General features: G+C 41.5%; 1 protein-coding gene across 3 annotated transcripts in view; it reads right to left on the bottom strand.

Annotated features, from left to right (window-relative positions):
- TRAFD1 (TRAF-type zinc finger domain containing 1) overlaps positions 1-15487 on the bottom strand; it is a 56887-nt gene that overhangs the window by 22116 nt on the left and 19284 nt on the right. For all 3 annotated transcript variants that reach the window (XM_075835002.1, XM_075834993.1, XM_075835011.1), the window contains exons 2-5: positions 10690-10744; positions 8882-9017; positions 7486-7539; positions 5841-6231 (exon numbers count right to left, since the gene is read on the bottom strand). In XM_075835002.1, coding sequence (XP_075691117.1) covers positions 5841-6231; positions 7486-7539; positions 8882-9017; positions 10690-10733 — 625 coding nt within the window. In that variant the 5' untranslated portion in view covers positions 10734-10744. The remainder of the gene's footprint in view (positions 1-5840; positions 6232-7485; positions 7540-8881; positions 9018-10689; positions 10745-15487) is intronic.

Raw genomic sequence — 15487 nt, 5'->3', positions numbered from 1 at the left:
TTATTTTTTTATTCTCTGGCCACATTATTTAAATTGTGGTGGAGGTAATCTTCTTACTGGTTGCTGTATTTGTGAGTTAGCCACTCCCTTCTTCTCATGTGACTAGCAATAGAACTCCCCAACTGCCACAATGTCTCACGTGTGGACAGGAAGTCTGTTTCTCTACTCATTACTAGAACAGCCTCGATGTGGTCACATGACACACCTGAGGACCAGAAGGAAGTGGATTGCATTGGTGGGAGTCCACGCACATAACAGTTGCTTTAACCCCTACCCGCACGAGGACGTAACTGTACGTCGTCGCGAGAGGTTACTTCCCGCACGAGGACGTACAGTTACTGAGTTTTTCCCGGTGCACACTGTCGGCGACAGTGTGCACTGGGAACCAGGAGGTCAGCTGTCGCCGACAGCTGACACTCCACTCTTGCCGACAAGCGGTCCTTTGCCGCTGAATTCGGCGAATTAACCCCTTAAATTCAGCGATCGGTTGCAATCGCCGAATTTTGGGGGTTTCTAACATATCAGCAGACCCCGGTCCGAAATCGCGGGGTTTGCCGATAGTTAGTATGGCAAACGGAAGCCAAACAATGGCTTCCGTGTCTGCCATGGACAGAAGCCCATCACGACCAACCTTCGGCTGGTCCTGATAGGCTTCCTGTCAGAGTGACAGGAAGTTACTGTGTCGTTCCCGATGCCCACGACAGTGTGCATCGGGAACTTTGAGATCAGCTGTCCCCGACAGCTGACACTCCAGTGTTGCCGATCAGCGGCTCATCGCCGCTGATTTCGGCAATTAACCCGTTACATGCGGACCTCGATTGCGATCTCCGCATGTAGGGGGTTTGTAGCACATCAGCAGCCCCCATGCAATTGTGGGGGCTGCTGATGCTTGTGATGGCACCCGGAGGCCAGGCAACGGCCTCCGGGAATGCCATGTATGGAAGCCTACGAGGATCAGCCTCTGCTGATCCTCGTAGACCAACAGTCAGAGTGACTGTGACGTCACACTGGCAGTTGGAATACATTACACTACCTAGGTAGTATAATGTATTATAGCAGCGATCAGAGCTGCAGGTAAAAAAAATAAAGTGTAAAAAAGTAAAAAAGTGTTAATAAAAAGGTTTTATAAAAGTGTAAAAATAAAAGGTTTTGTTTTCCTATAAGTCATTTATTATAGGAAAAAAATGAAAACGTTAAAAAAAAAAGTGCACATATTTGGTATCACCGTGTTGGTAACGACCCAAACTATGAAATTATAATGTTAAATTGTTCCGCACGGTGAACGCCGCAAGCAAAATAAACGGAAAACTGTGAGCATCGCTATTTTTTGGTCGCCACCCCTCCCAAGATATAAAATAAAAAAAAAGTGATCAAAAAGTCGCATTTACCCCAAATTGGTACCAATAAAAACTACAACCCGTCCCGCAACAAACAAGCCCTTACACAGCTTTTTTGACGAAAAAATAAAAGTTACGGCTCAGAACAGCGTGTCTCAGAAAATAAATTATTTTATAGAAACTTAATTTTATTGTGCAAACGCTGCAAAACTTTAAAAAAACTATACACATATGGTATCGGCGTAATCATACCGACCGTCACAATAAAGTAAAACGTAATTTATTGCGCACGGTGAACGCTGTAAGAAATAAATAATTTAAAGTGACAAAAACGCTGTTTTTTGGTCACCTTAGTTCTAAAAAATATCCTGTGGGGTCAAAATGCTCACTATACCCCTAGAAAAATTCCTTGAGGGGTGTAGATTCCAAAATAGGGTCACTTTTGGGGGGTTTCCACGGTTTTGGTCCCTCCGGGGCGCTGCAAACCCGACATGACACTGAAAACCAATCCAGCAAAATCCGCGCTCCAAAATCCAAAAGGCGCTCCTTCCCTCCTGAGCCTTGCTGTGGGTCCAAACATCAGTTTATGACCACATATTGGGTATTGCCGTAATCGGGAGAAATTGCTTTACAAATGTTGGGGTGCTTTTTCTCCTTTATTCCTTGTAAAAATGAAAAAATTCTATGTTTCCACAGAAAAATAGGCGATTTTCATCTTCACAGACTAATTCCACTAAATTCTGCAAAAAAACTGTGGGTCAAAATGCTAACTATACCCCTAGAAAAATGCCTTGAGGGGTGTAGTTTCCAAAATGGGGTCACTTTTGGGGGGTTTCGACTGTTTAGGTACCACAAGACCTCCTCAAACCTGATATGGTGCCTAAAATATATTCCTAAAAAAAGGAGACCCCAAAATCCACTGGCTGCTCCTTTGCTTCTGAGACCTTTGCTTCTGAGACCTGTGCTTCAGTCCATTAGGACACTAGGGCCACATGTTAGATATTTCTAAAATCTGCAGAATCTGGGCAATAAATATTGAGTTGCGTTTCTCTGGTAAAACCTTCTGTGTTAGATTTTTTTTTATTACAAATGAATTTCGGCCAAAAAAATGAAATTTGTAAATTTCACCTCTACTTTGCCTTAATTCCTGTGAAATGCCTAAAGGGTTCAAATACTTTCTGAATGTGGTTTTGAATACCTTGAGGGGTGCAGTTTTCAAAATGGGGTGATTTATGGGGACTTTCTAATATTTAAGGCACTCAAAGCCATTTCAGAACTGAACTGGTCCCTGAAAAAATGGCCTATTGAAATTTTCTTGAAAATATGAGAAATTGCTGCTAAAGTTCTAAGCCTTGTAATGTCCTAGAAAAATAAGAGTACGTGAAAAAAAGATGCAAACAAAGTAGACATATGGGGGATGTTAACTAGTAACTTTTTTGGGTGGTATTACTATCTGTTTCACAAATAAATATTTATCGACCAAATTTTTTAAAGTACAATATGTCAAGAGAAAACAATCACAGAATCGCTTGGATAGGTAAAAGCATTCCGGAGTTATTACCACATAAAGTGACACGTCAGATTTGAAAAAATCATCTGTGTCCACAAGGCCAAAACAGGCTGTGTCCTAAAGGGGTTAATGGAACTGCCAACACAGCTCAGAGATGCAAAAATCTGGGGTTCAGCCCATGAACAGCCAAAACAGATAAAAGGTAAAATCACAGCACATTTTCCAGTGCAGTTCTGGGGAGTGCTTTGTGCTTAGTGGCACTGCAAGGGGCAGTGGAATCAGTAACAGATATAAAAAAAAAAGTTAAGGGCAGGAGTTACATCAGTGTTAATAACATATAGGCAGTCTGTGCAGAAGCACCGCAGAGCAAGGAGGTAGCTGCAGCAGCTAAGCCAAGAACGGTTAGGCTATTATGTGTGTACTAGCCAATAGGTGTGTTAACTGCCCACGACACACTTGTCTGATGTGAAGATTCAAGGCGTGCACAGTATACAAAGTAAAGTGCCTCTACCTGGACACACTTCTAAATCGCATCAGCAGGTGATATTGTTGAACGAGCAGATAACAGATGTTCTTTCCAAAGCTGGCCATACACTTTCACCTGACAGCTATTCCTCCTGACTCCACCGTTTTACTGCTTTTAGTATGGTATTAAAATAAATTTTATTTATTGGTGTTCTGGTGTTGTACTTTTTTCTTACTTCTCTATGGGGGGACGCCATATTTTTTTTTCATCTCTGTATGTGTCGATGAGCGACACATACAGAGATGGAATACGGCACATGCATCCCCATAGAGAATGCGAACGGGAGCCGTTCCATTCACTATTGCGTACGCCGTCTGTGTGGGAACGGCGCATGCGCCGCTCCCACACAGACCAAAAGGAAGGTCTTTGGTAGAGCGACATCCGGCGCCATTTTCATGTAGACCGGAAGCAGTGGCCGGACAGCAAGAAAACTTCCGGTCGCGGCTTCCGGCCATATGTTCAAGGCAGCGAAGACGCAAGGTGTAGGAGCGGAGGCGGCAGGAGCAGGTAAGTTATGTATGTGATGTGTGTATTATGTTCGTGTATGTTTGTGTTATACTGTCTGATTACCACTGTATCTAATCCTCCTACAAAAACTGCATTCGCTCAGAAAATGGCGACACACAGTGTAGGAGGTTTGAAGATTCAAACCCCTCCTTCTCCTGGCACTAGCCAGGATAAGGGAGAGGGGATTCTGTGAGCTCACTAGAGCGTGTGTGTTTACACCAAATTTGCAGCATAAAGCAATGAGGTTGCTTTACCACATTGCCAATGCTGCAATTTCGGGAATTGCTCCCTCTAGTGACCAGCACGTGGAAATGTTATAAAATTAGAATCTAATTTATAATACTTCCTGACTTGTGAAAAAATTAAAACAATGTGTTATCACTTATATACTAACTGCTTAACTGAAAAAAAAAAAAAAAACCATTTAAAAAATTCTAGCAACACATTCCCTTTAAAGGGCAACAGACTAAGCCTTTGCCAGACCCCCATGGCAAAAACGTATTCCCCACGGGAACAAAGAATGGGGCATGTTTAACTTCAATTTGGATCCTATCTCATGAGACTAGGGATGTCACGATACCAGAATTTGGACTTCGATACCGATACTTTGTGTAGTATTGCGATTTAGATAGCAAAACGATACTTTGCCAACTGTAATAAAAAAGAAACAAAAAAACAGTTCTTCCATTTTCTGATGTGAGGCGCAAGGTGTGAATGAATTTAACCTCCATGTGCCTCACATTAATAGTAATTAACACCATCATGTTTCTCAGTCATAATGAGTTAATGTGTAAGGTACATGATGGGGTTATTTACTATTAATGTGAGGCACATGGAGCTTAAATTCATCACACCTCGCGCCTTACATTAACAAGGGAAGTTTTTATTTTTTTACTGCGTACACATCACAAATGACACAATAAAATTGTTGTGCATGTTATTACGGCCGCGCCAATACCGAATGTGTGTATTTAGAGATTTATTTTAAATGTTTATAGTAAAAAAAAGGTGTATGTATTTCTTTACATTTAATATTACTTTATGTTTTTACTTTAATGTACTGACATATCTATATGCCAGTACATTAGCCTGTGTACTGATAGTACACAGGCAGTTGTTAGGACATACCCAAGTATGCCCTAACAGGAGATATGGTAAGACAGCCCTGTGGTCCTTCAATAGAACCTGGGCTGTCTGCCCATATATAGTATGGCCCTCGATCGCGTCACAGGAATTTCCGGTGATGCGATCCAGAGGCATCCCCCTTCTCATTTTCTACTGAATGCTGCAGTCAGCTATGATCGCAGCATTCAGGGGGAATAGCGGCAGAGATGAGGTTTCTCTGATCTCAGCGTTATAGAGCGCGGCTGTGTAATACAGCCATTGCCCCACTCCTGACATTAAGTGCGCTCGCGGTCAGCAGGAGGAGATGCGGTCAGCAGGAGGAGATGCGGCCGGCGCTGCACTAATGAGCGGCGGTTCAGGCACGGAGGACAGAACATGGGGGTGTTTTGTAGTGCGCCCGCCATGTTCGGTTTTCAGTGCAGCATTATCCTGACGGCGCGCACTGGTCAGGACTCCGCAGCGGGGCAATGACTATTACACAGCCGCAGCCCTGCTCTCATACATTCATGTGTTACTATACTTAGCTATGTGACCGCACAGCTTAGTATCGAAATACATGAAACAACGGTATCGAACCGTTTGGGGACGCACAGTATCGAAATTTCGATGCATCGTGCATCCCTACATGAGACCCACATACACATTCAATATTCTGACGACTCTCCTGAAATCTGCAGCTTCGGAAAACTTTTATCTAATGTATATTGGCCAATTTAAAAAAAATGTGCAAGATTAATTTTAAAGTTTCCTCAACAAGCATGTACAGATAAGCACATCGCAGAGTCAGAAAGCAGAAGACAGTTTTATGCGCATATCTCGCTCAAAAAAATCTCACCTCTGTTTTGATCTCTCCTTGTATTTTGGTTTAGGTGATCAAATGTTTTTAAGGACTGGGTTAACATGGATTTCCCATAAAACCTTTGTGGTACATGCCTTGAATTAAGATGGTCTGTGAAAGCGCTTCTACTTGTCAGGGCAGTAAGCAACGGCACCTCATAGTCTCTGCTGTCCACCCAATTATGGATTCTCACTGGTTCCTTTGGCGGTTTTACTTTACCACACACAGTTGGGTGGTCTTTGAGGTCCTTAATCATTACACTGGAACCACACTTTTCACAGAGCTCAGTCCGGGCGCCACAATAGTCTTCATGATTTTCTAGTGAATTAAAGGTTACTTCCAGCTCACAAAACTGGCATGTAACCAGACGCAAAGGACAAGAGGATTTCTGCAAAAACAAATGAATAATGAATTTCCAGCTAATAATCTTTAATTACTCCATGGACCACAGCAGCTAAGAGATAGTTTCCTTTTTTACCAATAGGTCATATATTTAGATAATAAAGCATACAATAGGTGGGATTTATTAAACTTTGTGTTTCACATGCAAATTAATTATGTTATATTTGATTAGTTATTTTTTGTATAAATTAAAAAAAGTTATCCAATTTTTCAATATACTTTCTGTATTAATTCCTCTTGATTTTCAAGATCTCTGCTTACTAAAGCTGTACAAATAGAAGTGTCTGCCTCCCATGGACACTAAGCGAAGACGGACTAGCTAAGTTTCTGTAGGAGGGGTATATACTGTGGGAGGAGTGAACACTTTCTGTACTTGTCTGTATCTTCCAATGTGACGAATGAGAAATTGATATTTGTTGGTGTTCGGCAGCTAGGACTCACTAATCTGCAACAAATATTGATTATAGAAAGCTATGGGTATTACAGAACCACCGTCAGTGGAAGGGTGTGGACAGTGCTCAAACAAGGTGTTGGCTTCAATGTGGAGCTCCTCATTTAGTTTCTGTCTGGGACTCTCCACTTACTATACTTTGTTTGGATTACAGTTAGCCACTGTGGTCATATTAGCAAACCAGACAAAGATTTGCTTATCTGCAGGCGTGATTTTAAAAAGAGAACCTGTCACTAGATTTGGAGCCACTAAACCACCAGCATGCTGATAGGCAGCTGGGATATATTGTTCCAAACCTGACTACGATAAAAGCAGACGTTTCTGGAATGGTTAGTAAAGTAAATTTCAACTTACCGAGAGCAGCTCAGCGGCAACGAGCGCATGCGAATTGCGCATATGAAGCCAGGGACAGTACACCTCACTTCATTGCGCATGCACAGAGTACTGTCCCTGGCTTTATGTGCGAAATGCACGTGCGCCATTTGCCACTCCCGATCTCATCCGTCAAGTTGCAAGTTCTATTTCCAAATCATCAGTTTTTGACGTGAGCAGGTTTGGAATACTAAACCCCAGCTGCAAAAGAGCATGCTGGTGGTTTAGTGGCTCCAAACCTACAGACAGATTCACACAAGGGCCTAGTGTGCATAAAGACACTTAAAGTGAGCTAATGCGACAAACGCCAGTACAGTGGAGTCAATAGAAGTACAATAATTGTAACAACTGAAAGAGGAGCCCTCACAAATTAGACATACATGATAATAATGCATGTAAAACACAACATGAACTGACCTCATGTTCCTCCAGTGCACACTTCTCCATAGTCATGTTGCATTTGCAAGTCACCTGGTAAACATACAAAAAATTAATAGGGCAAATGTTACCAGTGTAAATCTTCTGTTGGGCTACAATCTGATCTCTACAAACTTCACCTGAATCATTTCTATCTATTTTATACATTGCAAATGGTTTTCAATGTACACAATATAATTGCTAGGCACTATTCACACAGGAGTATTTCCTGACATTTAATTTTGATAAAAGGCATAAGTCACCCATAGGGTTCCATTTAAAAGAATACATGCACATATATATATCGCAAGGTATACTTTTTTTTATGTATTGAAAAGCATAGTCTGTGAATAGCACAGATGTCTTTGAAATAACTGCTGGTGAATATGAAATGTGTCTATCTGGTTTAATTAAAGCAGTTTGCCCATCAGGGACATGCCATAAATGTCAGATAGATGTGGGTCTCACCTCTGGGACCCGCACCCATCTCTAGAAAGGGGCCCCCTAAACCCTGTTCTACCTTTCTCGGTTCCCGCTGCCTCCCGGGCCACTTCCTGATTACATGGTCGAAAATAGCGTAACTTCCATGGAAGTGAGTGCCAGTTACGGAAGCAGAGTAGCTCGCGTTCTAGGCTGTTTCCATAACTGGCATTCACCTCTATGGGAGTTACAGAAACAGCATAGCTCAGCAATCTACTCTGGATTAAGTAGATTGCTGGAGTTTTGCAACTTTCTAGTATACCCTGTGTTTCAATTTCTCACAAAATTCATTTAAAGAAACACAGGGTATACTAGAAAGTTGCAAAACTCCTTATTGTACAATATTTACATAAAACCAGAATACACCACCAACCCTTTTGCTGCCGGGACAATTTTCACACTTGACATACACAAATAAAACAGCAGGTGGATCGGTCAATAAAACGCACACCACTGATTAACGGCTGGTAAAGTATAAACCTGTATAAACTGGCGGCTGTCAATCATTTTGAAGGGGCGGCAGGCTCATGAATTAAGTGGACTTAAGAAAATATTTACATTCAATTTTTTTGCGGTTTTGTTGCTTTTTACCTGTAAGTTCTATAATTGATGCAAAGTAGCATAATTTTTGCCGCAATTATGAAAATGATGGCAGAAAAAAAAAAATAAGTAGAAAAACCAGTGAAAAAAACAAACAACAAATAACAAAACACGATATGTAAAAAAAAAATACCCATCACAATTCTATCTTCTGAGCCATTATCTAAATTATACAATATTTTTTTATTGGACCGTACCAAGACATCACCAAGAAAATAAAATAATTTCAGATGCATTAGGATGTCCAAAATGAATAATTTGCAGTGCCGAATAAATAAAATCACATAAGTGAAAAGATATTACCAACAACTCTTACCGGGGCATGTTCGCTGGCATAGTGATCCTCCATGTCACTTCTGGGAATCGGCTCTTTGCACAGCTTGCACATGCTGATATTGCGTCTGCAGTGAATCTCATGGATGGTGAAGTTAACCAAAGGAATGTCACGTTTGCTAGGTAACCCAAACAAAAAAAAATAAGACTGATGAAAACGTGTATTACAAATACCATTACATTCTCTTTAAAGCATCATCAAGAAACTTTTGGATGACCTAATACCTAAAAAAATCCCATAAGCTTGCAGTCACAGATGAGATGGATTTAAAAGCGGTATTCCAGGTGAAGCGTTTCTACCGGTTTTCACCTGTCCACTGAATAGGTGATGACTGGTAGGACGTGGGGTCCGGTCGCTTTCCAGGTGGTGTTGAATGGAGCAGCCGAGCACGCAGCAGTAGCTTTATTCATAATCTAAGGCATTGACGAAGACCGCCGAGCAAAGCGCTTGGCAATTTCTGTCCGTGCCCATAGCCTTTTGAATGGAGCAGCAGGGCTCAAGATCGGTTGACGCTCCATTCAACTCCTCCCAGTAAGCGATTTTGCTGCTGGGGGTGAACTGGAGGACACTGACCCAGTTCTTGCGATGGGCGGGGGTCCCAGTAGTTGGCCTCTCACTCTACCAGTTATTACCTATTAGTGGATACTCACAACCCCTTTAAGCCTACTTACTGATTCAGCCCTTTTAGGTAGACTAGTAATATCATTTATTCCAGATCAGCAAGGACAAAATGACTAATCAATAATTGTAAAAGCATATCAAGTTTAGGCTTTTCTTTATAGTTAATAAAAGGGAATATACAATACCGTTATAAGATTAATTAGTGTTTGCATCTGTTTTAAAGCATCAAGAGGAAGGAAACTGGTCATATGTTCATGTTCTTAGATTGCTTTACTAGTTTGAAGGCATCAAGAAGCAGGTGCAGAATATGAAATAGAGCATCTAGAAGAATCACTGACACCTAAGTAGTCTTTAATTCTGTTCAGCCAATAAGTGATACAATGTACTGTTTCACCCACAGCACGAGCTACCAGAGGACAACACCAGTTCAGGCGTTTAGGGATGCAACCAGCTCGCCCTCACCACTGTGCATTGTCATATCCAGGAGGACCAGATAAAAGTATGGGCAGTAGTATTCCTCACATTTTAGTAACCCTTTATACAGGGCGTAGATTTTAAAGTTTTCACAACAATAGGTAAAATGAGTGGCAAATCCACAACACAAAAGTGCACGATGCAGATGTTAAAATGTGCAGAATGCTCTCAAATCTGTAAGGATTTTTTCTGCTGCAGGTGGAAGTTTTTTGTTTTTTTTTTAAAACCCTATTTACATGCATTATACTGTACTTTGTTGCGGATTTAGAGCACAGAATCTACCCGAAAATGAGCAACAAAACGCCACACGTGCACACAGCCTGACGCTAAACACAAGCATTTAGTTGCTTGAAAAATGTTAGAAAGAAACTATTTGCAATTTGCATGATCATTAGCAATTTCTAACTATGGACTTTCATTATGGAGATTTCTTTGTATCCAGCCTATTGGTCTGTTCACACCACGCAGATGTATACCACTGTATACATTTTCAGACAAATCTGTCAAATGTATCAAGAGCCTGTCCAGAATAACTACAGTACAGTATGTTATTTGACGGTTTTGACAAATGAGGCCCAATTATTTGACATTTTAATAAATACTTCTCTTTTATTACATAGCACCAGAACCTATCCCTGCGACATTGTCCTCCACCCATAACGAGCTATAAGCAGTCATTATTACAGATTACTCACCAGTTTCCACACAGCCGTGTCTCCTGCTCAGCACTGGAAGCCATGGTCAGAGATTCTAAACAAAGCAGCACAATAACTATCACTTTCATTTCTTGGTAGGAAAACAGAACGAAACAGCACTTCTCAGAAACTCCTTGCTGAATATAAGGCTCCTTTACTACAGAGAGCACTAAACTTTGTATGGAGGTTCTGACAAGATCAAAAGGTAACATAAATCTAACAAAAAGTTCTGTAAAATCAGATGATGGTAAAAACAGCATACTACTTAATACTTTAAACTGGAGGGTGAAAAAAAATGGGGTCCTGTGCACACGACCGTATCACAGATCCTTCTTGTACTGTTCCGTAATACGACATCTGCAGAAATCTAGAACCAAGGTTTGCAAAGAATTGTGGCAATAGGGAAGTATTGGTCCCTGCGGTATTACGGAACCATAAGGCTGTGTGCTGCCAGAAAGGCTCGCAGCTTTGCTCTGTGCACGAGGCCTTAAAGAGGCTCTGTCACCAGATTTTGCAACCCCTATCTCCTATTGCAGCAGATCGGCGCTGCAATGTAGATTACAGTAACGTTTTTATTTAAAAACGAGCATTTTTGGCCAAGTTATGACCATTTTTGTATTTATGCAAAAGAGGCTTGCAAAAGTCCAAGTGGGTGTGTTTAACCCCTTGAGTACCCAGCTCATTTTGGCCTTGAGGACCAGACCCATTTTTTCAAATCTGACATGTATCACTTTATGTGGTAATAACTCCGGAATGCTTTTACCTATCCAATTGATTCTGAGATTGTTTTCTCGTGACACATTGGACTTTAGTTTAGTGCAAAAATTTGGTCGATAAATTCATTCCTTATTTGTGAAAAACACCAACATTTAGCGAAAATATGAAGAAATTATGATTTTTCCCATTTTAAATGTATCTGCTTGTAAAACAGATGGTAATACCACACAAAATAGTTACCAATTAACATATCCCATATGTCTACTTTATGTTTGCATCGTTTTTTGAACATTCTTTTATTTTTCTATGACCTCACAAGGCTTAGAACTTTAGCAGCAATTTGTCATATTTTTAAGAAAATTTCAAAAAGCGATTTTTTTCAGGGACGAGTTCAGTTCTGAAGTGGTTTTGAGTGCCCTATATATTAGAAACCCCCATAAAACACCCCATTTTGAAAACTGCACCCCTCAAAGTATCTAAAACAGCATTCAGAAAGTGTTTCAACCCTTTAGGCGTTTTACAGGAATTGAAGGAAAGTAGAGCTGAAATTTTCAAATTTCATTTTTTTTTACAAAATTCATATGTAATACATTTTCTTCTGTACCACAGAAGGTTTTACCTGAGAAACGCAACTCAATATTTATTGCCCAGATTCTGCAGTTTTTAGAAATATCCCACATGTGGCCCTAGTGCGCTAATGGACTGAAACACAGGCCTCAGAAGCAAAGGAGCACCTCTTGGATTTTGGGGCCTCCTTTTTTCAGAATATATTTTAGGCACCATGTCAGGTTTGAAGAGGTCTTGTGGTGCCAAAACAGTGGAAACCCCCGAAAGTGACCCCCATTTTTTAAACTACACACCTCAGGGAATTTATCTAGGGGTATAGTTAGCATTTTGACCCCACAGGTATTTTGCTATATTTTCTGGAGTTAGTCTGTGAAAATGAAAATCTACTTTTTTTCTGGAAAAACGTAAAAATTTCTAATTTTTGCAAGAAATAAAGGAGAGAAAGCACCCCAACATTTGTAAAGCAATTTCTCGCGATTACGGAAATACCCCATATGTGGTAATAAACTGCTGTTTGGACCCACAGCAGGGCTCAGAAGGGAGGGAGCGCCATTTGGATTTTGGAGCTCTGATTTTACTGGAATGGTTTTCAGTGCCGTGTCACGTTTGCAACGCCCTGGAGGGACCTAAACAGTGGAATCCCCCCAAAAGTGACCCCATTTTGGAAACTATACCCCTCAAGGAATTTTTCTAGTGGTATAGTTATCATTTTGACCCCACAGGTTTTTTGCTGAATTTATTGGAATTAGTCTGTGAAGATGAAAAGAGACTTTTTTTTGGAAAAAACACAGAATTTTCTAATTTTTATAAGGAATAAAGGAGAAAAAGCACCTCAACATTTGTAAAGCAATTTCTCCTGATTACGGAAATACCCCATATGTGGTAATAAACTGCTGTTTGGACCCATGGCAGGGCTCAGAAGGGACGGAGCACCATTTGGATTTTGCAGCTCAGATTTTGCTGAATTGGTTTCTGGGGGCCATGTCGCGAGTCCCTGAAGTACCAGTACAGTAGAAATTCCCCAGATGTGATCCCAATTTGGAGACTATACCCCTGAAAGAATTAAATTAGAGGTGTAGTGAGCATTTTGAGCCCTCAGGTGTTTTATAGATTTTATTAGAATTGGTCCGTGAAATATAACCTGTAGCTTTAGCTCAGAATTTTTCATTTCCACAAGGAATACAGGAGAAAAGACACCCCAAAATGTGTTACACAATTTCTCCTGATTACGGAAATACCCCATATGTGGTTGTAAACGGCTATTTGGACATACGGCAAGGGTCTAAACGGAAAAAGTGCAATTTCGTTTTTGGAGTGGAGATTTTACAAAATTTGTTTTTGACGCCATGTTGCATTGCGCTGAGGTACCAGTACAGTGAAAACTCCCGAGAAGTGACCCCATTTAGGAAACTACACCCCTCAAGGAATTCATCTAGAAGTGTAGTGAGCATTTTGACCCCCAAAGGTTTTGCAGAAATTAGTGCACAGTGGATGTTGCAGATTGAAAATTGACATTTTCCACATATATGCTATTTCAGTGCCCAATGTGTTGGGCCCAGCTTGTACCACTGGAGACATACGCCCCATAAATTGTTAAACTGTTCTCCAGAGTACGGTAATACCCCATATGTGGTCATAAACCGCTGTTTGGGCACACTGCCAGGCCCAGAAGGAGCGCCATTTGGCTTTTGGAGCGCAGATTTTGCTTGGTAGTAGTTTTTGTTTAGTGTTTTACTGGTGTTTCAGTTTATAATGTGGGGGCATATGTAATCTGTGCGGAGTACATACATTTTTTGCGTGACACACTGTCGTTTTTATTGGTACCATGTTTGGCTACGCGCGACTTTTTGATCACTTTTTATTCCATTTTTTTGGAAACAACGTGACCAAAAAAGGAAATTCTGCCATTGTTTTTTATGGTATTTTTTTTACGGTGTTCACCGTGCGGGATAAATAATATGATATTTTTTTAGGTCAGGCCGATACGAACGCGGCGATAACTATTATGTCTAGTTTTTGTCTTTTTTTTCATTTTTTTTCTAATTATAAAGGGCTTGATCAGGGAAACAAGGCGATTATTGTTTTTATTACGTAAAACTTGTATTTATTTATTTATCTAAAACTTTTTTTTTTACTTTTTTTTCACTTTTTTTTTTACTTTTTTTTCACTTTTTATTTTGCACATACTAGGGGACTGGAAGATCTGATCTTCTGATCCCCTGCACAATACACTGCACTACTTCTGTATGTACTGATGTAGTGCAGTGTATTGTAACTGTCACTTTACAACTGACAGTTGAGCCTATTACGTCCTGCCTTGGGCAGGACCTAATAGGCTCCCGTACCTGGCAACCAGGAAGCCGTTGCTAGGCTTCCTGGTTGCCATTGCAACCATCAGAACCCCGCGATTTTTCGCGGAGGGGGGGCAATGGGGTGCAGAGGGAGCCCCCTCCCTCTGTATCAATCACTTAAATGCCGCTGTCGCTATTGACAGCGGCATTTAAGGGGTTAAACTACAGCGATCGGAGAGGACAGTGATCGCTGTAGTTGCAGTGGGATGTCGGCTGTATATTACAGCCGACATCCGATGAAGATGGAGCGAGCACAGCTCCTGTGCCCGCTTCATCCTCAGGGCGTTACTATACGCCCATTTTCGGGAAGGGGTTAATAAAAAGTGTTTGTTTTTTTTTTACACTGCTTTCTCTGATCTCCTCACGTATCTCACAGAAGTGAGGAGATCAGAGAAAGTGACAGGAGCTTTCTCCTGCAGACGACGTCACAGACGGCTGTGATTGGTCAGTCTTCAGAGACTGACCAATCACAGCAATCGCCGGCATTGGGGACTGCTAATTGGTCCCCAGGCCGGTAGCAGAGACGGTTAGCTGTCAATGACAGCTGCCGCCGCTGTTCTGTCACTATGTGATTTCACATAGTGACAGTTTATTCCTGCGCCGTAATAGTACGTCGAAGGTACGCTGGCATAAGTGGCCAGCGACGTACTATTACGTCAAAGGTACGCAAGGGGTTAATGTAAAAGTCCAACTGGGCGTGTATTATGTGCGTACATCGGGGCGTTTTTACTTCTTTTACTAGCTGGGCGTTCTGATGAGAAGTATCATCCACTTCTCTTCAGAACGCCCAGCTTCTGGCAGTGCAGACACACAGCGTGTTCTCGAGAGATCACGCTGTGACGTCACTCACTTCCTGCCCCAGGTCCTGCATCGTGTCAGCCACATCGGCACCAGAGGCTACAGTTGATTCTGCAGCAGCATCAGCGTTTGCAGGTAAGTAGCTACATCGACTTACCTGCAAACGCTGATGCTGCTGCAGAATCATCTGTAGCCTCTGGTGCCGATGTGTCCTCGCTCGTCCGACACGATGCAGGACCTGGGGCAGGAAGTGAGTGACGTCACAGCGTGATCTCTCGAGAACACGCTGTGTGTCTGCACTGCCAGAAGCTTGGCGTTCTGAAGAGAAGTGGATGATACTTCTCGTCAGAACGCCCAGCTAGTAA

Source organism: Rhinoderma darwinii, chromosome 1 (genome assembly GCF_050947455.1).
Source record: "Rhinoderma darwinii isolate aRhiDar2 chromosome 1, aRhiDar2.hap1, whole genome shotgun sequence".
Taxonomy (NCBI): Eukaryota; Metazoa; Chordata; class Amphibia; order Anura; family Rhinodermatidae; genus Rhinoderma; species Rhinoderma darwinii.
This window is presented reverse-complemented; position numbering and strand designations above follow the sequence as displayed.